Source organism: Vespula vulgaris, chromosome 1, assembly GCF_905475345.1.
Source record: "Vespula vulgaris chromosome 1, iyVesVulg1.1, whole genome shotgun sequence".
NCBI lineage: Eukaryota > Metazoa > Arthropoda > Insecta > Hymenoptera > Vespidae > Vespula > Vespula vulgaris.
In genome coordinates this window covers 3548517-3576366 of record NC_066586.1, presented here as the reverse complement: position 1 = coordinate 3576366, position 27850 = coordinate 3548517, and the positions used below count along the sequence as shown (strand labels likewise).

The 27850-nt window shown below is 33.5% G+C and overlaps 2 protein-coding genes and 1 long non-coding RNA gene across 3 annotated transcripts in view; all 3 read right to left on the bottom strand.

The window, feature by feature from the left end:
• Positions 1-27850, bottom strand: part of LOC127071237 (uncharacterized) — a 220056-nt gene that overhangs the window by 51977 nt on the left and 140229 nt on the right. The window lies entirely within an intron of this gene.
• On the bottom strand, positions 86-17714 carry LOC127071195 (uncharacterized). The gene is made up of 4 exons (XM_051010193.1): positions 17389-17714; positions 10521-10689; positions 8126-8385; positions 86-7917 (listed from the first exon to the last, which is right to left on the bottom strand). Exons 2-4 carry the CDS (start codon positions 10686-10688, stop codon positions 7812-7814), a joined length of 534 nt encoding a protein of 177 aa, XP_050866150.1. The 5' UTR covers position 10689; positions 17389-17714; the 3' UTR covers positions 86-7811.
• LOC127071175 (putative uncharacterized protein DDB_G0288537) overlaps positions 19478-27850 on the bottom strand; it is a 42023-nt gene continuing 33650 nt past the window's right edge. The window contains exons 2-4 of the mRNA XM_051010133.1: positions 26981-27173; positions 26198-26342; positions 19478-25885 (exon numbers count right to left, since the gene is read on the bottom strand). Coding sequence (XP_050866090.1) covers positions 25566-25885; positions 26198-26342; positions 26981-27172 — 657 coding nt within the window. The 5' untranslated portion in view covers position 27173 and the 3' untranslated portion in view covers positions 19478-25565. The remainder of the gene's footprint in view (positions 25886-26197; positions 26343-26980; positions 27174-27850) is intronic.

Below are 27850 nucleotides of genomic sequence, written 5' to 3'. Positions count from 1 at the left end.
AAATACGTCACTTTTTGACATTTATCTGCTTCTAACGGGTGTACGGGTGTGATATTAAAATATTTGGAGAAAAATCGAGTGTTAATTGATGCTTATCGTAATACGTAGTAATATTTATTAATCACTATCGATAATCTTGGCTTACAAAATATACGGATTAACGTAATTCTTAAGCGATAAAGTAATGACATGTTCGTTAAATCACTACAAGTACCGATTCTTATTTTTAGCCAGGTATAAATGGCTCGAATAAACGTTTACATTGTAGATAACATTTACAACGATTATTCGTATCACGTCGAATCATTTTCATCACGTTTGTCTTCGCGTTAATTTTATAATAATTAACGTTTCCATCTTACGTTTGAGAACACAGCTTGCAAACACAGTCTCCGTTCCATTAAATGCATTTATTAAATACGTCGAAGTTCTTACAACGTGTATTACCCTTTCTTCTTTTTTTTTTTTTTTTTTTAATTACTATTCAAGCTCTTCATTATCTTCCTTTTTTGTTTCCCCAACAGAAATCATTTTTTTTCCGTTCGAGCGATTATAAAAACTGACAAATGATTAAATAACTTAGCGATCGAATTCGCACATCTTACGACGACGGAACACAAGATGAAATTTCCGATTGCGGAGATTTTTTCGTTTGGAAATCCGCGACAAGAAATCGTCTTTAACTTAACTTAAGCATTCGAGTCTATGAATTCGATCTTAATCTTTTAAATCGTTACTGCTAATCTTTTTAAGCTTATCGACCTTTTTTCGATTAAATCTACTAATCGGTAATGCAATAGGTAATCTATTCTCGTTTCTTTCTACAGTATCACCCGTGCCTTTTTCTTTTCTTTTTCTTCCTGATAACAGAAAAAGAAGAAAAAACGATCGTTTTATATCGTTTGTTTTTCGTTTTTATCTTTCCAACGAGTATCGATAGTTCTTTGGATCATGAACGATTTTATTTTCTTTTATCTTTCTTTTTTTAAATTTGTATCTACTTTGTCAATCAAGTAGAGAAAAAAAATGAGAAAAAAGAAACTTTAAAACGATCGCTAGCATTTTTCTGACAAACATTTCTATCCCTTTCTTTTCCTCTTCTCTCCCTTTCTTTTTCTTTCCTATCCTTTTACATTTCTTTCTCGTTACAAACTATCATAAAGTATATTTACATATGTCGGTATGTATCATGATGTTCTACAGAAAATCTTTCTTTCTTTCTTTCTTTCTTTCTTATGAGCAACGTTGTTGATCTTTTGAAATACCAATCGAATTATACGATTGCCTCCATAGAGCACCATTATAAAAACCCTTAGAGCTATGAGTGTGCGTTGAATGACTTAATATTAATCACGGACTCTAGTGTACAACGAGAAGCCGTCGTGATTTATTTTGATAATTGTTTCGATATTATATTATATAATATATATGTATGCATATATGTATGTATGTATATATGTATCTATGTATATATCTATGTATGTATTATGTATGTATCTATGTATGTATTATGTATGTATCTATGTATGTATTATATATGTATCATTATATGATACATATATAATACATACATAGATACATATATAGTATGTATGTATTATATATGTATCATGTATGTATCTATGTATGTATTATGTATGTATCTATGTATGTATATATATGTATATATGTAGAGATATCGTTATACGTATTAAGTATAAATATCGTTGACAACTGTTCCAAATATCGTAAGAGATCGTAATTAATTTCGTAATTTAGACACGATTAGTTATATGATCTTCAATCGTTAGAAGACGATTCCATTCAAGTTTTTGCGATATGATAAAGTTTGATAAAAAGACGGCTATGGTTTCTTCATTAATGAAGAATTTCGTTATTAGATATAGTTATATTATAATGGCTAAAGTTTTTTCCTTTAAAAGTATGATAATAGATAGGTATATTAATCGACGATCGAAAAATTCTTTTTTGACAATTACGTCGTCTTATAAAATTCAACGAATTCGAACAACGATGAATATGAGGAGAGTTATAGGAATTTATGTACACGCTTGATTTTGACATTCGTATTCGATGAATTTTACAAACGTTTCTTATTATTTTTTCTTTTTTTACTTTTTTCTTTTTTTTTCTATCGAAATCATACTCGATTATCGATAAGTTCGGAAGAGTTCGATCAACGAACGGAAAGTATCGAGTACGTGGGTATATATACTTTATAGGTATATTTATTATAACGACAGGATAAAAATTTTTTTACTAAAGTCCGTCTCTCGTTAGCGTATTTTATATGTATATATTTAGTATTTTTAATTTCCTATAATCGTGCCGAGTTTATTTAGATATCAATTAATTGGAATTTCCTACTTGTTCGAATATTCGAACAAATTTTTACGAATGTTTATCGTATCTTTTCCTTTTTTTATTTATCTATCTCGCGACACGACCATGGCTTCCTCGTTGCACTCTATCGAAATTCAACTTTTATATCCTTTTTTTAAAGCCTATCATGCCCGAGATATTTTTGGAACAAAACTAAGCGGTATCTCGCGATCTAATCACGAAAGATCCTCCTCTTTCATCCATTTTTTTTTTTATATTATCTTTCAACGATCCATTCGCTTTCTAAAAAAGCTTTTCTAATTGCGACGTTTATTCTCTTTCTCTTTTATTTCTCTCTCTCTCTCTCTCTCCCTCTCTCTTTCTTTCTCTTGTGATGCTTCAAAAGACAATAATCGCAACAACAAGCGTGCACTTTTCTCGTATGCTAAATTACGAAAACAAACTCCATCTCGACTTCAATTTTTTTTCATTTTTCTATTTTTTCTTTTTTTTTTCTTCTCTACACTGATAAAGTTTCCTAAAATATTTCAGGCACGCTTCTTACAACTTTACAGGAATTACATCACATTCGAAAATAATTGCTTCTTCTTTTTTTTCCTCCGTCCGCAACGTATCCACAAAAATCGTGCGAAACTTATACGAAAAGTTTCTTCCATCTTTTTTTCCCCCTTTCTCCCACTCTTTCTCTGTATCTCATCTCTTATTTCTTTCTCTGTCTTTTTACGGAAGGAAGTAAACCACAGCAAATGTGACCTCGATCGTGAGAAAAATGCAGGTAGCGTATTTGTGAATATATGCGCATTTTTGTATGTATATGTATGTATGTACGTAATATATAGATATATTTTATAATCATTTTCTTCTGAAATTGTGAGCACTAATGGTAATGAAAAAATATTTCTCCGCGTTGGTGAATCAATGGATATGTTTCCTTTAAAATTCCTTTGCACGTCCGTACATATATAGCATATAAATTATTTCTCTCTCTCTCTTTCTGTTTTTCTCTACAGTCTGCATTTTATACCAAGAGCGAGGATTTTACTAAAAACTTTTGATTGAAATCATATAGAGAACGGTGCGACGAATTTATTAAAAACTATCGCTGTTCTAATAAGATATATAATAATATACCGATAGCACTCGTCGCTTCTCCGTTATATTCTCAATGAAATTCTGCTTCCTCATTTTCTAATTATTATTTAATTTCTTTTTTTTTCTTTCTCGATAATGAATACGCTCGTCTCTGCCAGAATCATCACTCCAAGCAAAATGAAAAATTAAAAAGGACGTTATACGCGTTCCTATGATATGAAGAAGCGATCGCGAATAGAGTCGATTCTAATCTAGAGCCTCTAAACGCACGTTTCGTCCACAATAAAGATTAGAACTGTTTCGATCACATTCATCTTTTCTTTTCTCTTTTTTATTAACTTTTTCTTAACGTTCTTAGCATTCTACGATAAGAATTAAAACTTAATGTCTAAGAGTTTTTCTTTCTCTCTCTCTCTTTCTCTCTTTCTTCCTTTCTCTCTCTCTTTCTCTCTGTCTATACATTTAAACATCGATTTATGTTTCATATATGAAGCACATTAAACAATACGAATATCGTCTCGGTATGTTTTACTGTTGTGGGTTCGTTAATCTAGCGTGAATGAAATACAATCTTTTTTAATTTTTCCTTTCATCTCACGCTGAGATATTCTATCGTCGACAAATTTTCGACAATGACAAAATTCATTCTCGATCATCTCTATGATATATATGTCGAGTTATCTAATATTTTTCTAATAGGACGTCGAGATCGGGATCGTAGAGTCGGCGAGAAAAATTTGCAAATTCAAAGATCGAAATTTAATGTACATAAGTGTTTCGCAAGTATTATTTTGTGGCATGAAAAATTCTTATCTACGATCCTTGAAAAAGCGAAGGCCCTAACTCTCTTTCTCTTTTTCTCTCCCTTTCCCTCTCCTTCTCTCTCTCTCTCTCTCTCTCTCTCTCTCTCTTTCTTTCTCTAAAATGTTACGTGACGTCTCTAGAAAAATTATCGCAATGTGATGAAGGAAATGAATTAGCGCAATCTCTATTCAAATTTTTGCAAACTTTGAAAACTTGTGCGCTTCCAAAAGCATAAAATTCGACTTCGAACGATGCATAATAGGTATCGAAGATATCGACCACATTAAAATTAGCGGGTCGATTTTAGAGCCATAATTACGTTCGTCTATTCGGACGTAGATACATATGTATAAGGTGAACTATTTAAATAGGAACATCGAAAAATCTTTCTCTTATTTATAACCGAATGAGAAAGATATTTAAGAGGGAAAAAAAACGTAAGGAAATATCTTAATTTTATTTCCGAACGTCATAACTTTTCCCTAAGAGAAATATTTTTCTTTTGTACACCAATAAATAGGAAAGAAACGTTCAATAATTCCTATTAAAATGTTTCACCCTGCATATTATCACATACCTATCTCTTTAATTTAATTTCCCATTCGTCGCATTATTATTTATATCCCTGTATATTCCAAAAAGGCTATACTTTCTTAACTCGAGAATACGAGCTAAGGAAGGATCACCGTTCGTCGAGTTCGAATTCGAATTCGTCGCCGTTTACAAGCTTATCTTCGAGCTAATCTTTCACGTAATATTTTTTCTTCTTCTTTTTCCTTTTTTGTTTTTTTTCTTTTATTATTATTATTATTATTATTATTATTATTATTATTATTATTATTTTTCCTTTTAAAAAATCAGCTTAAAAGCTAGAAAAGATTGTATCGCCGAAGCTCCTTTTATCATTTTTATAATAATCTCGCAGGAACTTGATAAAGTAAGGTTAATCTAAAGCGAACGCTTTCCTTTGCATCCCTAAACTATTTATCTACTATTTTCATTTATCTTCGCTAAGCACGATGAGGGCGAACTCGTGTCTTTCGAAAAATGCGAAATAATTTAACGATTTTTGCTACTAGGCACGTGACACATCGACGATAAAAACGGTCATACATTTTTTTCCAAATTAATTTTCTCACCTTACGCGAAATAAGAAGATCTTCGCGTTTATCTAAGCTAATTTTTCATCGTGACATTATGGCGAAAGTAAGAGTTTACCAAACGATCGTTTACGGGGTGAAAGTAAAGATCCGATCGTCACGGCATATCACGAGATACACTATTTATACACGTATATATTATATACCTTTTTATTTTATTTTTTTTATATTTTTTTTTCTTCTTCTTCTTCTTCATCATCATTTTTAATAAGGGCAGTTGCTCAGACTTATATCTTGACGGGATTGTAATATGGATTATTCCGAGTTCGAACGCGATTTCATTAAACCCTTCGTGTAACGACGTTATTTTTTGCAAGAGGATTGATCGATTATATATATATGTATGTATATATATATATACACATATATATACATATACATATATATATTCTTTCGATGCACAAAGGGTTCCTACAAATTGACTTTGGCGTGGGCGAAACTGAACGGAATAACAAAGTTTTCCTTTTCTTTTTTTTCCCCGATAAATTTACATACTTTCTTTTTTAAGAGAGGTACGACAAAATCCAACGTTATTTTGAAGAATAAAGAACGATAAATATGTTAACAATAATAATAACAAGTAGTAATAATAATAAGAATAAGAAAATGAGATCTTTTTCGCGTTACCATCAATCGAATTTATTTCCATTGACGGTGGAAATAATATATACATAATGTAATATACGTATGTCGCGGGCTAACGCGTTCTAACGATTTTAAAACAGAAAATTACGTTTCTCAGTTGTCCATCGGAGAAACGTTAAGTACGCAAATCCCATTAGAAAAATTACGATACGAGAAATATACACTTACGTCGCTACATCTCGGTTAACTTTATGATTATGTTGTTATTCGTGTCTTCTCTCGAGTATAGTGTATATATTATTTATATGTATATATGTATATGGATGTCATATCTCAACTCGCTCAATATTTAGTTCACTTTTTTAAGCATTCTTTAGAGATGTTCGATTAAATGCATGACGAATACCTTCGTTTTTTTCCTCTTTTTAATTTTTAATATTTTTTTTTTTTCTTGGAACACAAAGAGTGGACCGCAACTTGAACAACGTACGACGAAGGGGAGGCAATCCTTGATTGGTCGAGCATTGACTACCCTTGCCGAATTAGCGCGTTATTTTCTTTCCTTTTTTTTTCGTCGAAAAAGAAATTTCATTCACGAATATTCACATTCAACGATGACGACTTATAGTCGCGTAATAAAAATGAATTCTTTTTCGACTATTTTGAAAGGAAGAAAAAAAAACGCTGTTTAATCTCAAATTATCTTAAATCATCGACGTATCGTTTCTCTGTCCGAGCCATTCTACGTCAATCGATAAGATTTTCAATCGATTTCGAAAGTTAAACTTGCCAACTTTAGTGGACTCCATGTTTTGATTGAATCTAATTTTATCTACATAAATCATTCTAAATTGATGAGTATTCTGAAATAACAGCTGACTGCATTTATGATTTAACGATGAAATGTTTATGACTTCAAATGCAAGGAAACGATTTATTTATGCAGTTTATAAATTATCCCCGTTATTTCATAAACTAAATTATTGATAGATATTAGGCTTAGGCCCCTGCGTGCTTATTATTATTATCTTTAATAATATTATAGACTTATTCAATTCTGTTTAGCTTACAATTAACTGATCTACTTTATTTTAATTTTTTCACCTGAATTATTGTGAAATTGTAATTGTCTGTCGATTTAATTGAGCTGCGTAAAAATAATATTATCTAATTTCAAAGTCTCATCAGTTTAGAACTAATTGGAATAAAATTTCGATAAACTTTCGTGGAAGAGAAATAGCTTTATATTCATTGGTGTGAAAAATACAAAGTTGAGAATTTAATAATAATTTCATTAATATTGCATCGTTTGACGTAGAACGATTCGGTTTATATACCAATGGGAATACGAGCATGCCGATAATAGATCGATATATCAGAAACGTACGTTTTTCCACGTTGGACCCGAAACCATAATAATAATCAAGTAAAACGCCAATTGGTCGGAAACGAAGATAGTATTACACGTTAGATCCGTAATACTAACAGAGAAAATTGAGTAATAAATCATTAGATGATCGAATATAGTAACGTTAATTGTTAAATGAATTATTTTTTTATGTGCTTCGTCGTCGTCGTAATTTTCTTTTCCCTTTTTAATTCTATCATTCTTTTTCAATTTAGCAAAAAACGATAAAATGGAGAACGAACGATTTTCAAGCTCGCTTTGATAAGCCTTCAAGCTTTTTTTCAAACGAGACTGTGCTCGCGTGAGTCGAAACGATGAGTGTAAAGAATGGATGAGCTCGTTCCTGGTGATGTCAATGAGGATGCTGTGTTCGAGCAAGTCGGCGACGAAGGCATTGCCTTCTTCGAGGCTGACAATACCTAGGTATTTCGAACTTGTTTCGAACTCGGTTTGTTGTTCTCCAAGCTTGAGGCCGGCCTTCCTACGAGGTCCTCCAATTCGTCCGGTGTTAGGACAGTGAAATCTCTGAGAGAACAATTCACCAAAAATGGTAACAAGTTAAAAATAATATAACACTAATAAATCTAACGAAATTTGTGAAAAGTGAAAATTGTTTTACACGTTATTTTAATTACGTGTAATGATATATGTATGTATTTGACACATTGTTAATAATTAACATGGATCTCCTAATAATTTGATTTGTATCGAATAACTATTGTCTAAGGCTCACCTGTTTTGAGAAAGAAGTTTGTCTATGCTGGTGATACTTCGCTGATGTGTACCGTCCTTTTGAGCTGCCTTTCGTCTTCTGATACAGAGAGCTCGAAGAGGCGCCAATAAAACACCAAGTACGAGAAGACCGCATCCAGCCGCTATCAATACAGCTGAATTTTGTGCGGCTTCGGCTCCCGGTGCAAGCTGAACTAAGCCGACGACGAGCACGACGGCTCCAAAAAGTAAAGATCCCACGACAACGTGGAGAGAATTTACCTGTAAATATTTCCAACGAATTTTCTCTAAAATATATAATATATATGACGTATATTTATATATAATGATACCGGTGATGTAGTAACGATATAACAAATGTAGGTAATATGTCTGAGTTGTGAATCTTTCTATCTGAGTTGACTGAAATAAAAAATTAAATAAAAGAATATTTTATATTAACAATATATAAATTAAGAATATTATAAATTTTATCTCTGTAAAAGAAAAAATCTTATACACACACAAAGTAATTACATTACGAGAACTTTTACTCGACCCTACAAAAGCACAGATCAACATTTTCCCTGTTATTGATCTACCCTTTAAACTTTGTTACGAACCAGCATAATTGGTACTTTCTTTCGGTCGTGAGATCATGTATGATTTGTAAAACAATGTTGTTTTAATTAACTAATTATAAATGCATACATACATATATATTCATATATGGGCTTATTAAATCTTTTTTATTCCGTTTGAAAAATCTAGTGACTTCTATCTTAACTTTTACTTATAATTTGAGGATATCTCTTATCAGGAAAAAGACAAGAGTTACTCTTGTAACTCTCTCGAGGGATCAATTTCGTTCCACGTACTCAAGAGAGCGTTTTATAGCTATCTCGATACGAACAGCACTTTGTCGCGTTCCTCGCTCGGCTGCTCCTCCAGCATCGAATTTCTCCTTCGACTTTTCGTTATCGAGTACCAAGGTCAAGGTCATTGGATTTTATCCAAAATATAGATCGCCAATGTGAACGAGCTCAACTCGTTGAACATCGCGTGCGAAAGCTAGTTTAAATTTACACTTCATCGGTATTATCCTACGAAGCTAAGCCATTTATAATGGGAGATTAATTTTATTTGTTTTAATTAGAAGAGTCCTGTGCACCGTAGGAGATAATATGGATAATTTAATCGAATTACCTACCGCGAATAATTATGAGCGATTGTAAAAAATACGAGAAGCATTAATCGACTAAAAAATTTCTTTTCAAATGTCGATTAATAATTTCCGCCATACCAAATGAAAAAGTTTTTATTAAAATCGCCCTATATACCGTACGTTTAAATTGCATGAGAATTCTACCATCCCTTCCTTCCTCAACGCCTACGAGGATCGAATGACGTCACGAAAATCTTGCGTCCCTTCGTATACCCCATCGTCAATAACATGAAATTACTATAACGTAGTAATCGAATATCGATCGACTCATGGTGTTGCTTTTTTTAAACTTACAACAAAAAGATTATATCCTACAAGATTTAAACCCCTCGAACGTGTTGCAAATACTTAATAATTTATTTTTAGAAAAAGTAAATATATACATACATATGTGTGTGTATAATATATTTATTTTAGGGAACAATTATTGAATTAATTTCTCATCGAAAATATAAAGGAGAAAAATAATCTATTAAAATCATTCGAACGATTGTTCAGTCTAATAATAATTCTTTTGTATTCTTGAGACGTATAATTTTATCTTCCTTCGATAAACTTTCCCATCCAACAAATAACAAGAAATGTATAATTATATTAGAAATTCCTAAATTCGAAACAAATTAAAATCGATAATGAAATTAGGAAATGAAGGAGAGAAGAAGCAAAAATAATGCAACGAAGAATTAATATTTTCCTCGGATTAATATGGTGAGCTTCAAAAACCTTGACTATAACATTATGCCAAAGAATTTTATTTTTGAGTATAAATAAAGCTCTCTTGTTTTTAAGCTTACACCCACGATCGTGAATGCCCTTCCGTTATTTTTAACCTTTACAATCATGGGTCTATTATTTTCGCTATTAAAAAGAGAGAGAGAGAGAGAGAGAGAAAGAGAAAGAATAAAAAATAAGATGGAGAGAAAGAACTTTGAAATAATTATTGTTAATGTCTAGGAGGATCCAAATGAGATCCACTTTAATTTAATTTTCGTCGAATATTAGAATTCAATTAATTTTTCATTACAATTATTTAACTTGGTCAGATATAATTGAATATATTTATTTCTACCGTTATAAATAGTTTCTGAATTTCATACGTGTGTGGGTGTAAAATTAATTAAAATATTCTCGTCCTTTGATAAAGACTATATTGCTATTTCGAATAACAAGAAGGAATGTTCCTTCTACTTACCTTTCCACAAAAATAATATTCAGGTGGTTCTTTGTCGACCAATGCTAAGACTGCCTCGCTTTCTGCCAATGGGCTTCCCGGTTGGCTGTTTCCTATTCTTGTTCCCTTCTCTTGATAATAAGTTTTGTGGAAGACCTTTACAGATGGAACTGGTAATGCCGTAATCATCCTGTAAATACGATAATTATTATTGGAATACGTTTAGGAATCTCTTCATTTTGTTTCTCAAGGAAGAGTAATTTAACGAGAATAAATGTCGATAAAACCAATATAAATGACAACTATTTCATTATATTACAATTGTTTAATTCCTTTTCCACTTTGTGTGGGTTTGTATTATTCTGATATTATTTAGTTTAAACTAATCTTTTCGTATTATATAATTTGTAAAAGAAATTAATTAAAAGGATCTGTTTTGTTTTAAAGAAATTTTTTAACTTTTCTTTTGTCTGGATAATATTTAATTGTACTATGTTTCACATAATGATATATATATATATATATATATATATATATGTATATGTATGAAATAATAAATAAATAATGATTAGCCGTAGATTGTTCAGAAACTGATTAACGACGATGTGCTAACGAAAATTTGGCATAAATTATAAAGGAATATATCTCGTTCACATTTCGATTCGAAATATGTAGCTTGAAATAATAGAACCTACAAGCAAGGTGTAAATCATCCAGGGTTATCGAAGAGCTGCACGCTCGACGTGGAAAGTGGAACAGCTTTAACGGATGCACGAGCAAGTAGGGGGCTTTACTAAGGAGGGTAGAATCTTTAGTTTCACTCTGACGACTTTGTTTCGCGGGTTATATTCCAAAATGTTACGTGTTCTGTTTCGATCAATTCTATTATATACGAAGTCGATTATAATGTTATCTAACATACTTATCGTAAGAATTCTTTTGGTTCATCAGAGAAAATGTCATCGGCGGACTTCCTTGCGTGAAACGATTTTATAAGGGTAAAAAGAATATATCTTTCCGATCGAACTATTTTGTATCGCTGCACGTGACATCGGAAAAGGTCAAAGAAACAGTGTCGAGTCTTTGATACATGCATAGATATGAAGAGGCGAACATTACATCTCGATATTCCTTTCTGGATTTTCTCAAACCTCAACGTTCTACATTTTAGATTTTTATGGCAACGTGGGCGCCTTCTCAATTTTATTATTCTTTTTTGCATATTCGTTTCCTTCCATTATCTCTTTCATATTATTCTCTATATACTTTCTATTCTGTGGTAGTCTCGTTAGTAAATCATTGTTATTACGCGAAAAAAAAAGAGTGGGAGACTTTAAGAGACATACATTTTTTTACAAATTTTTATTTCAAATTTAACAGAAAAAGGAAAAGAAAAAGAAAGTATATAGACAAAGAAAAAATAAAAATTCCAATACAACTAAAACATATCGCGAAATCAAACCCAACAATATACAATTTAGTTATACAATACAATCTCAACATTATTCTCCTACTATAACAAATAAATCTAATGAAGCTAAAAAAAGAACTAAATAAATCAAGCTGTCGTAGAACTCTTCGCAGCTTCCCGAATCAATAGCTACGAATCTTCCCAGCGATGATTACTTTTTCCGATAATAAATCGAGGTCCGTGCATCTAAGAAAGGAAAAGAGGTGTTGTACGCATCGAGTTATCGACCTTCTCCCTTCGAAGGAGGCAACGGGTCGAGGATATCGATGAATACACGATGAAAGCATCGTAAGAATTGCTCATCGATCGAAATAGATTTTCCTAGTCGTGTCCTTGAATTAATTTCGCCATCCCAGTTGCGTCGCAAAGTCTCTCCCTCTCTCTTTTACCCTCGGGTAACTTTTTCTTTTCTTTTCTTTTCTTTTCTTTTCTTTCTTTCTTTCTCTTTTATATACGTATGTTCCTTTATAGAGGAAACAAAGGAAGAGCTTGTTGTTGTCAGGGCTACTAGGTGCCGGTTGACAAGGTATCATCATACACAAGGCACGTGGATCGGTCTATTATGTTGAAAGTGCAGGCATCAAGTGTGAGTGTTACTCGTTTAGTATGTGTCGTTACTTGTCGAGTTAGAGTAGGTTGTGGCCGGTGTGATGTGGGTAGTGATGGTGTTGGTAGCACTGATATTGCTGCTGCTGCTGTTGCTGCTGCTGCTGCTGCTACTAGCACTGCTAGTGGTGGTGCTGTTGGTGGTGGTGGTGGTGGTGGTGGTGGTGGTGGCGGTGGCCTAGATATATTCTCGGGGCCAGCGGACGTTGCACCTCGGTTATCGAACAGCCAGGGCACACAAGGGGTGCAGCTGCACTGTCAGAAAACTATCGCTGCGCTCTCGTCCTTCCACCACTCGCCTCATTCTCATCGATCGTTCTCTTTCCAGTCTCTTAACGAGACCACCTTACTCCTTCCCTTCATCCCTCTTTTTCTTTCTTTCTTTCTCTTTCTCTTTCTCTTACTTTTCTTCACTTTTTCTTTCTCTTTCCATCTTCTCGAAGTCGACCTTCTCAGAACGATACTCTTGTACTTTTGATTGATCGACAAATGTTGTCTGATAATGTAATCGTTGATCTATTACATTGCGATCGAATGTACTATCTCTAATTTGGAATAAATACTGATCTAGTGTATTCGACGATCTCGCTGTTATAGCGTTGGCTATATCGGTTTTACTCAACGTTACATCACCCCTTACACCTTCTGAACAAGATAAATGATATATTCGACACAAACATTAATCACATTTTTTTCTACTTTATTTTTACGAATCAGCTGTCGTGGTACGTCGATTAATCGAAGGACTTCTTAAGTACGCAAAGTTGTTACGTACTGCGAAGTGTCGATCCTGTGTAACAATAATAGCATCGAGTACGAGACTCGCGTTGTTGTCTGAAGGCTTTTCGATGATAGACAGTTCATCGTTATTTTTCCGTTCTTTTTATAAATTTTTCTTTTGTTTTTTCTTTTTAACAGGTATTTTGTTACATCTTCCAGATTATTGTTTATCGTATTAAAAACACGTATGAAGGACGAGTTGAGAAGAAAGATAAAGGAATTATTTATTGTAATGACGAATAAACGCGTTATTTCCGATTAACATGCAAATTCTTTACGTATATGTATATATGGCTATATACGTGTGTGCGTGTATACGCTCGTCACGAGAGATCTAGTTGCTGCCATTGTAAGATTCAAGAGCACGATTATAACGCGGACGCGTTAGCCTTGAGTTCAACCCTTTTAATATCTCGAACAAATGTATCGATTCTTCGAAATTATAATTATGCGTGTAAAAAAATAATATTGTCCAATAAAATTTGTCGTTACAGGATATTACACGTAAAATATTTTTTTTTCCTTTTTATAACTGATTGACTTTCATCTAATTAATTATACTTTTATAACGTAGACCATGATAATTAAGAAAAATATTGCGTGTTTTATAGGATAGAAGAAAAAAAAAAAAAAAGAAAAAGGAAGAAAAATACAAACGTCGTCTGTGTCATCGGAGATCGTTAAGTGCAATTTCTTTTAAACGATCCAATGAACTTCATTAGAGTTCCGTTCCGTTAGATTTACATTTGTGGAGGCGTCAATGATAAACTTTATGTTCCGCGTGAATTCCATTGTATGCACTGATAAAAAACTGTACGCGACAAGACGTACGTGCAAGTACAGTATTTATTTAAGCATGACGCACGTAGAGATATATATGTATATATTCGTGTACATATATATACATACTTCTAAGTACATATGTAGGTGTTTCCTCACGTTCCGCACAATTACGAATTGCATTCACGTATACACAACTGTCGCAGAATATCAATGATAATCTGTCAAAGAATATCATGGATTAATTCCCATGATCCTTGTCTCATAGTAACATGAAATATTCTCCCTCTCTCCCCATCGTTTAAAGAATTCAAATGATAAAATTGTTAGATCGTTAAGTGAAACAATGATAAATTTTCCTAAGCATAAAAAGAAAGAGAAGATATTTTTGGTAATATTTAGAAGGGGAGTCCTTAAAATTATCTACTGTCTGGAATCTAAGGATACTTCATTCGCTCGTTATATTAGAAAGCATTTATTTGCTCGACACGAAATATTTCAAGTCTTTTTCTAACAATGTAAGAGTCCTTCTAAAAAACTCTCTGTCTCTCTCTCTTTCTATCTCTCTCTCTATCTCTTCTAGACTACTAGTAAATTCCATCAAACATACTATGTCCTTCGTTCTATAGATTTTCAACGTTACTGATTTTCGATTCATAGTAAAACGAGCTTCGTAAGGAGTCGGTTACGTGTACGTCATGTCGACGACGACGACACGACGACGACAACGACGACGACGACGACGACGACGACGACGACGAAGAGGTAACCTTTATTGCACGGAAAGGCGTAAAGTGGGACAGTGGCCTGGTTCTCGGTGTCATGGCTGCAGCTGCATGTGCACCACCAAACGCAGAGAGAGAGAGAGAGAGAGAAAGAGAGAGTAGTAGTAGAGGCCGGCTATAGACACACCACAAGGTGCAACCAGTTCGCTGCTCCCTAAGCTTTGGATCTCCGCCAAGAGAGCTTTGAGAGTCCGAGAAAGTGCGGAGAAAGAAGAGACTGGATTAGAGCTTGTACTTCGTATTAAAAACGTGTCCCTCTTTCCATACTAGTTAGGTAGACACGTACATATGTATATGCAAAAGTATAATATTTGTCATTAATTAATCCCTCATCTTTTTTTCTTTTCTCTTTTTTTTTCATTATTTTTCTTTTCCATTTTCTTCTTTTTTTTCTTTTTTCTTTTTTTTTTCTTTTTCTTTTTTTTATGAGCTCACGAAGAATTAGCAAGAGGAAGTAGCATTCGGTAGCAGTCTGACGTGACTTATCATCTACCAGGAAAATCTAAAGCCTTTTGTCTGAATTCTGCCTTTTGGCGAGTCGTTATACTCAGATTGAACGACGTGAGAATGAATTCAAAGAAACAAAGAAAGAGAAAAAGAGAGAGAGAAAGAATGATTGCAAAGCCGAATAGGGAATAACGCGAAACAGTCGTAAAGTACCTCAACCTACCTCACAGAAAGCTTAATTTCACGTAGTAACTCGAATAATTTAACGTTGACCTATCTCTTCTCAAGAAATCGATTTAAAAACGTAAGATAAGAGATTTTAGGAACGATTAGAAATGCGTAATAGAGTAGGAATTTACAATCTGCGTGCGAGTTAACGACCCGAGTTAAAGTTCCTACGAAATTCGTCTCTTACGAAATTTCTTAGTACCTACGCCCAATTAAAGTCCCTATCGAAGGTGCAGTCTCAACGATAAAAGTAAATGGCCCGGGGTATTATTTATGCAAATACGTGACTTCGCATGGCGCATGCAAGTCAGGTTTTATCGAAGGCGGCACGACATCAAGGTGGTTCACCTTTTCGCCGGGAGGATGCCAAGCTGCATCCTTGGCTCTTTCGTGCTGAGCATGGAAATAATAAATCAGCGTGAACCTCGTGGAAGGATCCATTTCGAAGTAACGTAATTTTCTATTCCTTTGTAAAACTATTTTTCATACTATCTTTTACTTTTCTTTTTTTTTTGTTTTAAATGAAATACGAGCAAATATAAAAGATATAATCTTTTTTTCTTCTTGGAAGGGCTGATATCTTTTTCTATTCTTTTTTTTTATTTTTTACGATCATTCTCCCGCATAATGAATCTATGGAAAAGACCTATTTATCGACCAATTCGGAATACCAGAGCACTCGAAAAGGGAACAACGACGATTTATGGAAACGTCTTCGCTCCAGAGCCTCCCCTACGTACGTTGACTCACGGTCGACGTTCCTACTAAATGCGATTGCGACTTTGACTTGGCTGTCTTCCAGAGACGTCCAGCTATATCGGACGAGATGGATTTGGTAATCGGGGTCGCTGCACCCCGTTCTATATACTTTAGATTATATTATCTCTATATTTATACATATATCTACACATATTATTCGTATGTTATATCTAGGAATCTTATCTTTGAAAACTTTCTAACTTTTGATTTTGTGGGATAGGATATTTTCATCTCATCTGATATAGAAGATATTTTGTAAAATGGAATGTATCAGGTTTATTATTAAATCTAAAATAGTTTATTGCCATAACAATTCCATAATCAAAGTATCGAGATAAACTCAGGGAATGTTATTATTTCACAATTGGTCTATGGGGATTCGCGATGCACGTGATGAAAACTAGAGTTTCTAGACCGGTTCATTAAAACTTTCAGATAAATGGGTCACTATAGGTCATCCAACAATATCTCGCGAACCCGCGACGAGTAAGCGATCAACAACTGGGTCACTCGATCGTTGAGAAAAGATCGGGAAGCGATTGGAGATAAAAAATCGATTGGATTAACGTTCTGAATTTGAGAAATCTTTCGTTTTTTTTTTTTTTAAGTCTTCAATGCCAACCTACGTAATATCGTGAACGCGAATTACGAGAAACGAAGAAATGCAAAAATATACGATAGCCTTCTTCGAATAATTTTAACGAGACTCGCATGTCTACGTGTAAAAGTACACAAAGCTAATGCACGCGAACGACCATCGCCACCGTCTGTTTCAATTTCTAACGAGTACCATGAGTTAAAAGAAAACATTAACCATAAGTATGTTTATATCTATACCTTTTTTTATTTTTACAGGCAACTTTAAAGACCTTATTTACATTTCGATCTAACAGCTGACAAGCCAACGACAGTATCGAACGAATACGAAAAAGAATTTCATTATGGGATAATTATTACGAACGAAATTACGACGACCTTATTTTTCTTAATTAAAAACTATTACCACTAATTTGCCATCAATGATATTACTTACTTTGATGTGCAAGAGCTTTTATCTCTACGTCGTGATTCCTTTTGAAATTCGCGCGTTTCACCAAGGAATGATGGTCTAAAAATTCGATGGTACTCGCATCGGACACTCCTTGATCTTCTCTTTGAACTTCTTCTTTTATTTCTTTCTTCTTAATTGCTCTCTTTTTCTTCTCTTTGTTACAAGGCAAATAAGGAAGAGAAAGATATCACGGAAAATTTCTGTCTAGCGCGCGACCGTTTTAACGGAGTGATGGTCCCGCGAATACTGAGCTTCTCGAGGTTCGCGTCCTGGTCGATAAACCACCCTTCTGCCACCCATTTGCCTCGTGCCGAAGGTACCTTCACACCGAGCCTCACCTGACTCTCCTTCTACTCCCCTCTTTTATTCCCACTCCTACATCGTTCTCTCCCTCCTTTTCGTTCTTTCCTTCCTACCTCCTTTCATCCACCACTGCTTTTTCCACCACCTCTCTTTGCGTTAACGCACACAAAGACGCATTCTTACACCTTTAACCTTTCATCCTTAGTACTAGGGTTCTCAGGATTCGTTTTCTCTTCGTTTTATAGCTTTCCAGTTTCTTCCGTGAAATATTTTGTACATAGACGATAGATACACGTGCACACAATATTACGATTGATTCAGTCATTGTAAACATTCGTCACATTCCTATCGTGGACTCGTGCACCCACACGTGCAAGAAATATATAGTATAGGAATATAAACCACTACTCGAATTTACCGACCAACGTTTGATTGATTATCATATAAAGGATCAAATAATCTATTACGTCATCAATCAAACATGTTACAAATTAATTAGGAACAACTAGTTACTCGAATTATTTGAAGTCTCTCTCTCTCTCTCTCTCTCTCTCTTTCTCTTTTTCTCTCTCTTTTTTGTAAAAGAGATGCAAAGAGAAGGGCCAAGTGAATAAGGGACAATGCGAACGAAGTAAACGAGAGCAACTTGGGTTCGTGCTCGACCTCGATCAACCAAGTGGATCGTCCCTTCGTGTTACAACGTAAAACGCCATCCACCCCGAGAAAAATGAAGAAAATCAAGGAACAACCTCGGGTCGTCTGCGATTGCTGACCTTCGACCTCGACTACCAATTAATTATATCGACTGGCTGCTACATGTAAAAGTATTGCGAAATGATGTCTAACTTCTTGAAAATAGTTGATGGAAGCACAAATGAGGAGCCATGTTCACGAGTATTTATGGTTGCTAAATAATGTAAAATGCTAAGTTGAGAATATTTTACATTAACTATTATAGTTAAACATTCCCATATATGTACAAATCAATTTCGGATTTATATCATCGAAAATTCATTTGACATAATCAATAGAATAATTCGAATAATTTTATTTACTAAATTTATTAAATTAGAAATTAGAAATTTGCTAAATATACAATTTAGACGATCTTGGCAAAATAAAAAGATATTTTATAAGGATGATTCAGAAAAATAAATAAATTTATACTTACGAATAACAAACCGCATAGTTCGGCAAGAAAGGAAATTTGTATTTTTAATACGACGAAAATCCTAAAGAAAGCAAGATGAAGTAATAAAAAAAATATTTCTCAGTTTTCTGTTTTACCAGCGTGTAATTTGATCCACAAGGACGTAGTTGTATTCTCGACCGTAGGTTAGTCATCCAATTCTTTTATCAGTATGAACTTCGTTTCATCGAAAATGGATGGCGTATACGGAATCCATAAAAGTCTTACTGATGATACTCTATGAAATCTTGTTTCGTATGTATACATTTGCATACATATGTACAAGGATATATGTCTGTACGTATCTATCTATGCACTTCAAAATAGAAACGGAAGTTGTTCAGTATGGGCTATCAAAAGATTAGCCTCCGATTGAATGACGTAAGCGTAACATTGTGTAGGCGAGTTATGAATGAAAAAGATTTGAAGATAGAATTATCGCGATGATTTCCGAATCAATAAATGAATCCATACGAAAATATAATCCTCCATTAAACGAATTGAATTTTTTAAAATAATCAACATTTTTATGTGCACATATTTTAATCTAACTTTATATCTAATAGATCAGTAAATGACCTTTCTGTTAGTGAAAACGTTTTATTAAACTCTGAAAGTTACAATAGCAGTAGAGTTTTTCTTGGTTTATTATTTTTTTTCTTTTCCTTTTTTTTTTACTTGCTGTTTGCTATAGAATCACATATAGGATTACAACATCAGCGTTTCTTTAAGGAGGGGCTATTCACGTGTAACTGACATGGTACATCTTTTTTCTTTTCTTTTTCTGCTTTTTTCTTTTCATATTTTTTGCAATGATCGAACGCACATATTATATATCATGGGAAAGTATATCTTAATTTTTCATTTTACAATCTATATAAAAATCGTAACGTTACCATTGCATTTTTTGACTGCAACAAAGGTAATCCCAAAAATATATATACATATATTTATATACCTAATAATAAACGAACAAAGTACATCAACTTTCACGTAAAAGCCATACGTTAATAACTTATTTGATAAGACGATGATTAATCTAAAATCCTTCTTATACAAAGCTATCCATGTTGATTATCCGTAAAAAGCCCGGATCGTAGTAACGGAGTAGTTTTGAACTGAATAAGAGGAACTTACAGTTCTTTAAAAGAAATATATATATATGTATGTGTATATATATATATGTATATGTATACGTATGTATGTATGTATATACAAAACATTGCGTGCGTATACCTGTATATAACCAGTCAGCGAATGCTATTTCGAAAGAATTGCATATGCATGTATATAATGATTAAAAATAACGATTGAGAGATTGCCTTTCTTTAATCGTTTACTTTCCCTCGTTTTATGCACTTATTTTTTTTATTTTATTATATATCAGAATCTATGAATTTTTTGAACTATCGCAACGTTCTTTATTGTTTTGTTACTACGATCGTTCCACGGCAGAGGGAAAGAGTATCTTATTATCACAATATGAACGTTCTTCTTTTTCATTTTCTTCTTATTTTCTTAAATAAACTTTAAACTTCTTGTATTAGTTGCCATTTTGGTTGTTGCCATACCCTGAACAGGATATATTACACGTTTAACCGGTACTCTGTGTGTTTAACTTAAGGTTGATTCTTTTTTCTCTTTTCCCTTTATATATATATATATATATATATATATATATATATATATTTATATTTATATTTATATATATATATATTTACTTATAAGAGAGAAAAAATGCTTCGCGAAAAAGAAGATAGGCTCGCATGAAGTACGATTTAGAAACTACAAGATCACGTGAGAGTTCAAGAGAGTTCAGATGACTATATAAGTTGTGTGTTGTGCTTGGCATACATACTTCCTAGTATTTATTTATTTTTTCTTTTTTTCTTTTTTTCTTTTTTAATTTTATCATTCTACTCTTTAATATTACGCATAAATTACTTCACGTATGATCAAGCGCATTCTCACTCACGAATATACTTGGATTGCATTAGAGAAATGTTCAATATAAACATACAACGATATTAACGTTCGCTTTAATTAACAAATAATTTATGTGAATGCCATTGTTAATGTCATCTATTATCGAACTGCTAATATCTCTTATATTAAATAGATGCATTAAAAAATTGCAAATAAAAAGGAAATTAAATTATTAATGATCAAATCGAAAGTACTTTCTCACGAACGTTTCTAATCATTGATCAGCTGTTCTTCGCATTTAATCCAAGCATTTTTCGAGAAGAGTAACATACGTGATTTATTTTATTTATTATAGACACAACTTAGTTGAAAAAGTCCTCGTGACACTTTCTCGTCGTGATTCGAAGCTCACTCGAATCTAATTCGCAGAAAACGCTGGGCAGGAGCAGTGATTCTATAATAATAATAATAATCATAGTAATAATAAGAATAACAATTAATATTCTACGTTATAAACGAATGTTCTCGTACTTGCTAATTGTAAGCAAACGCAGGAAATATACATATACATATTGCTGTAATGGACGAATATATATACATATATATATATATACACACATATACATATACACATGTATATATACACATAGACGAATATATATATATATATATATATATATATATATATATATATATATCGTGAGAAGCATTTCAAGGTAACTCTTTTGCGAATTATCGATCATATAATTATTTTTTGATGACTCTCGACTAGAATCCACAATCTTATGTATACAAAATTGGAAGAAAAGATTTGATAAGTAGAAAATGCAAATCAGAAAATTGTATGTTAATCATAATAGATCTTACAATTAAATATCGGCGAATGGAAGAAATCTATTTTATTCGAAAAAGCTGCGTTTTCATAAGCGTAATTCGTTTTTCTTTTTATTATTCTTCTTTTCCACGTGCTTTGGATCGTGTTTTTGAATTAGGTATTATTGGCCGTTTTTCAACGTTTCACCTTTCATCCCTTCTCAACGTTCTTACGTAGCCATGCAAGCAACAATAAAACGCATCGAGAAGGGATCAAAAGAAAATACGCTCATTAAAAAATTGCATTGAAAACTGCCATTAGAGAGCTTAAATTATCCATACTATATATTTACACGCGTTAGTTTTCAAACGGAAGTTCGAGCATGTGCCGTGTCAATGTTTTTAATGGCACAGCACTACAGATACATTATGTAAGTAGTATGTGATGATCCTATTTTCGCGTCCATAATCGATAATTTTTTGAAAAATCTCAAAGAGAGATATTTTTCGGAAAAATTAATGACCGCGATACGAATTAGGAGATAGCTTTCTTATAGTTAATTAATTATTATATTATATTATATCGACTCTCTTATCTTTAAATAGACATTTCTTACTAACTTCAGAGATAACTCATGTTTTATAATAAATAACACTAGAGTGTATATGCTCTTCATTTTACTCTCTCTCTCTCTCTCTCTCTCTCTCTCTTTCTCTCTCTCTCTCGCTCTCGCTCTCTCGCTCTCTCTTTCTTTTTTGTCAATCTTTTATACGTATTTATATCACTGCACCAGATGGCTAACAATAAATAAATAAAATTTACCACGAAAGACGAATACACGAGGACATTCCCTTGATGAAAATTTCTTTGCCATCTGGCGCGTATCGCTTCGTTAAATTACCTTATATGAAGTTAAATTTGTAATAACTTTAAGTGGACCCCAACGGTAGTCGAACGTATACGCCCACGTGATGGGAAAAGTTTTGCTACCGCAGTAAAATTCGAACGTATGCATATGATTACGTTCTTACTTAAACGACAATACAAAAAAAGAAATTACGATCGATATATCGTGACGTTAGATATGAAACGATTTTTATCGATCACAGGACATGGAATAATAATTAATTTGTTAAAGCGAATTTGGCAGCGCTTTTTTTAATCGACCCTATCGCTGTTTCACGAGATAGGCACGAATATTGGAATAATAATTAATATTCATTACTTTTGGAACACATGAAATATTTTTCTTTCTTTATTTCTTTCTTTCTGTCTCTTCTCTTTCTCTCTCTTTCATTTCCTGTTTCGAAACGAATTTATAGTTATATATTTAAAAATTTGATAACCATTATCTCGTCAGCGAAAGGATCGATATTTTTTAACCCGACGATCGAATAAATAATACATATGTATATAATCTTGGCGAATAAAATATCATCTCGCTGGTCTTCCCGTCACGCGGGCAAAGAAGATTTATTTTTTCCCTCTTTCGCTCCTATCTGCTTAAAAGTATAAATATCCTAATGTAAATAGAGAATTTAAATATTTGTTATTCGAAAGACACATAGATTTCGCATAATGCTGCGCTCGCAAGATTGCTGTAAATTCTTATACACCATTATTTTATTTTCTATCATTATTCCTCATTATCATCATCACCGTCATCATCATCATCATCATCATCATCATCATCGTCATCGTCAATATCATTCTCATTGGTTATTCTTCTCTTGCCCATTCTTTTTCCATTTTACTAAAATTTTAACCCTCGATAAAATAGCATCGAGATTAAGTGCAAGTGCTGGATAAAACGTATCGATAAGTCCTAGCTAAAAGTAACGACACTTATTATTATTATTATTATTATCCTCCTCTCAACTCTTCCCAACCCACCATTTCCTCGCCCACAATAAAATCTTCATTTTTCTCTTCTTCTTCGTCTTCTGTATTTTTACTTTCGTATATCGCCCTTTCTTCGAACATTCCGCTCCCATTCTTCTCCCTATATCATCGTCCTACGTCAAAAATGGGGAATTCGTTTAGTATATACAAGGCTCGTATTTGAAAAATGCGAGCGATGTCGGATGCTGTGTAAGTACGTATTTGAGTGTATGTGTATCTATGCGTATGCGTGTTCGAGAATCTCATGTAAAATTTGTTTTTCCCCATCATCGGTAACCCTCCTCCTTTCTTTTAATAATAAAACGAATAGATAGATATCGACATCTATTTTTGATCCTTCTTTCTTAGTGCTAAATAAAAACATCACCCATAACTCTTCTCCTTCGTGTACGCGAATAAATAATCTTAAAATCGGACGTATGTATGTAAGCTTATTATATCAAACGCTTTGTTCCTTTTTTTTATTCTTTTTTCTTTTTTTCTTTTTTGTTTTTTACCTCGATTGAAAACATTTCGTTTCATCGTAAATCGTGAATAATAAAAAAACAACAAATAGTAAAATATCAATCGATTGTATCTCCTCAATTGTACATATTCCGAAAGACAGAAAATTTGTTTTAAGATAGACGGGATAAACGATTTCCTAACTTTTGTAATTTCGAGATTAATTCAATCGTCTCGAGATTTCTGAAACAAACGAGCTTAGCAGAAAGAAAGAAATGAAGTATTCTTGTGGAATATATTGGAATATTGGTTTCCAAGATTGGCACGTAAAATCACATGGAATTTATTACCAACTGTCCGTCCAATCTCCGTATCTTATTTTCTCCTATTCTTTCCTTCTTCCTCGCTCTCTTATACCCTTTATTTCTCTCTTTAGTACCTAATCAAAACGATACACGTATTTTTCATGCCCTGTTTACTCTCAAGAGAAAAAATCAAAAAACTCGATTGGATCGTTCTCATTTGTTTCCTAATCCCCGTCTAACGTATGTAGTAGTATGTAAGTACTTGTGCAGAGAAGTATAACGAATCCTTCCGATAATTCGTATGAGTTCTTTGTGTTTTTTTCTTTTTTTTATTTTTTATATGCGTTCTATTCTATGTATATATGTATATATATATATGTATGTATGTATGTATTTATGTATGTATGTATGTATATACATATAACACGCTTTTGTACAGAGATTTCATCGGTTTTGTCAGAAAAAAGTTTAGTCTTTTATAGTGGTAACGAGCTCCGTCGCTAATGTACAGGGTGCCCATATTAACCGAGCCATTTCGAATTTTTTTTTTTTTTTCTTTGATATTTCTTACACCGAACGAAATAATTTCGTCGATTCATTTATTTATCACTTTTAATATATTTCATTATTTCGAATATATGCATGTATCGATTGGGCTTAATTATTTCTTTTCCCTCCATTTTGTCCCATTAAATTTGGCTTACTTTTAAATGAACGAAATTGATCGAAATAGGTTGAAAGAACGAGCACCCAATACACTTTACAGAAAAGTGCACTTTCCTCAGTAATGTTAAGTACTGAGTACACGGTACGTACGTATATATATAATATGTATAGTATAGTATTATGTATATATATATATGTGTGTGTATAATATGTATATGCATTATTTATATATAGAAAGTTACAAAAGATAAAAGAATCGAGTACAATGTACATATACAGGGCATCATAAGAGACATCACGATGTCTCGACGGATTTCCTTCTATTACTTTCTAACCATGGAGAATCTCTCTCTTTCTTTATCTATCTCTGCCTCTATCTCTCATATACTCTCTTTTTTCCTCTAACATTTTCACAATTTCTATCTCGTTCGTATTCCTTTGTTTCACGATTTCTTTTTTGTTCATACATTTTCTCTCTTTCTTGTTCTCTGTATTTTCTCTCTCTATCTAATCTTCTGTCTCTCCTCCTCTCTCTCTCTTTATCACTTCTATCTTTTCTTCTTTCTCTTTTGCTCTCTGATTCACGCAGATCAGACTCGTGATGCAAAGATTAGGCTTCGTCTGGATAAGAGCTTTGCGAGCTACGCTTCTTCTTATGGTTACCGTGATGTTGATGATGATGATGATAATGATGGTGCTGTTGTTGCTGTTGTTGCTGTTGCTGATGATCTTGCTGTTGCTCGGTTCGCATAAGAGCGTCGGTTTCCGGTTGATTCTGATGACCGACTAAAAGGTCGAGGGTACCTCTGGATACCATCGCCTGATGATGGTGTTCGTTCGTCGGTGGGGGAAGGGGAGTGGCTACGGGAGAATCCGCTGGTAGGGGAACGCAATGTAGAACGTAACATCTCACGGCAGCCAGGATGATACCTAAAAGTTCCAAAGTTTTTCTTTATTTTTGACAAGGGTCTTTGTTATGGTTTCATTTGAAAGAATCCTCTAGAAAGTTAAGCAATCATTTTTGTTTCTTTTTATTCTTCTAAGAAAAATAATAGTACGACTACTTGGAAAAAATGTATTGTCGTGTTCCAGCTCTGTTATTATTATAGCTCTGTTATTTGGTGGTTTGTTATCATATGGGATCAGAAATTTTTTCTTACTTTCTAAAAAGAATCCAAGAGAGAAAGTCAAGAGATAAAACCTTAGAAAGATACAGATTAATGTAACGAAAGATAAACTTACCGAGTAAGAGCAAAGTGGCGCCTGCGATGAGTAGAGCAAGTCTGTGGTCGGTGGTCGTTGCCCCCGGGGCAAGTTGGACAAGACCAACCACGAGTACCACTGCACCCAACAACAGACACACCACGACTGCGTGCAAACCGGATATCTGCGAATAACGACACTGTTAGGAGATCTAGCGAATTGTCGGGAGGGACTCGAATCGAATTGCGTCATGAAACTATCGGAAGATTCCAATGGAATGACGTCTCCTCAAATATTTATTTTCATTTTAATCGAACGCGCTTTAGAAATATTGACAAAAGAGTTCTAAGTTTATGTGTATCGATTGAAATAATATAATAAAGAATCTTGTGTCGAAGTACGTTTAGGTGTATAGAATGATTCACCTCGCATGATCGTTGAATGTAACTCTTCTATGCTAAAGGATTCTTCGAAAGAGCTCTATAATGAAAGTTTTAGTATTTTAATCTTTTTAATCGATCTACCTAAAGAAAGAGAGAAGGAGAGAAAAAAATAGAAACAGAAAGTCAAGGCTGCGATTGTTATTAAATAAAAGCTGATCTCGTAACGCAAAGTTATAAAATCAATCATGAATGATAATAAATCGTTTAAAAGTGAAAGAAAATTTTCTGATACGTTTCCTAGTAACGTGTCAATGACCTCGCTCGTTCGTTCGCCCGAGGAGATATTCGCCCAAGGAAGAAAAAGAAAAAAATGAAGACTTTAAATAGGTCAAGAGAAAACGGAAATGTCCTCGTTGTGAAAGATTAAAACGTAGATTACCTTGCCGCAAAGATAAAGCTCTGGAAGCGGTTCTAGATGACTATTGTGTCCGTGGGGACTAGGTGTAGGTGGTGAACCTTGAAGGGGTGGCATCCATTGGCCGCCCAAATAAAGCTGACTCGGTCGCTTTAGCCTCTTTTCTTGTCTTCTACGTTCATGGCGTACAGCCACTGCTGGCATGGCCCCGATCATTCTGCAAATGTGTAATCGTGGATAATTACGCTTATAAACGCCGATCGATCGGCTCGCCATCGTTCCTTCACTGTTTTTTTTTTGCTTCTGATAGAATAAAGAGAAATATGATGGAAAGAGAGAGAGAGAAAGAGAGAGAGAAAATGCCCACATCTCTCATTTTCGAAATGGAAAAGAAAAGCGAAAGCGAAAATGAATCGTTCACCTTGGCAATTTTTCAATCCTACTTTCCTTCCTTTTCTCCAACACGTTTTCTTTTTTCACAGAAAAGATATCGATCGTTCCTCATTGAGTTTAATCCATAATAACGTTATTCACGTGTATAGGATATAAAAAGAAACGGAATAAGCCAAATCGTTAATTACTCCGATAGAAATAAATGTTAATCGGTGCATTGACGATTGAAATTTGCCCTGATACTCTCGTTACATTTGTTTCTAATATACCACTACCTGTTACGATTTCAATAGAATTACCGAAGTGACAAGTGACTATCTATGTGTCTATATCGGAAGATCGATAATATGGCGAACAAAATTGTAATTGGTTTTCATTCGTATCACCGATGTAGAATTATTTATTCATAGTTGAACAGTTATCGAGTGATACTGGTGATGACGTCAGCGCTAATCGATTTTTGTAGTAAACGAAGTAGGGAACGCGGTTTCCTAAATATGC

What these genes read in the sequence shown, in the direction of transcription:
- LOC127071195 (XM_051010193.1), bottom strand. Translation starts at nt 10,688, where the DNA reads ATGATTACGGCATTACCAGTTCCATCTGTAAAGGTCTTCCACAAAACT. An exon ending in AATATTATTTTTGTGGAAAG is followed by an intron (nt 8,386 to 10,520) that starts GTAAGTAGAAGG and finishes AAATATTTACAG; the next exon opens with GTAAATTCTCTCCACGTTGT. An exon ending in AAACTTCTTTCTCAAAACAG is followed by an intron (nt 7,918 to 8,125) that starts GTGAGCCTTAGA and finishes TTGTTCTCTCAG; the next exon opens with AGATTTCACTGTCCTAACAC.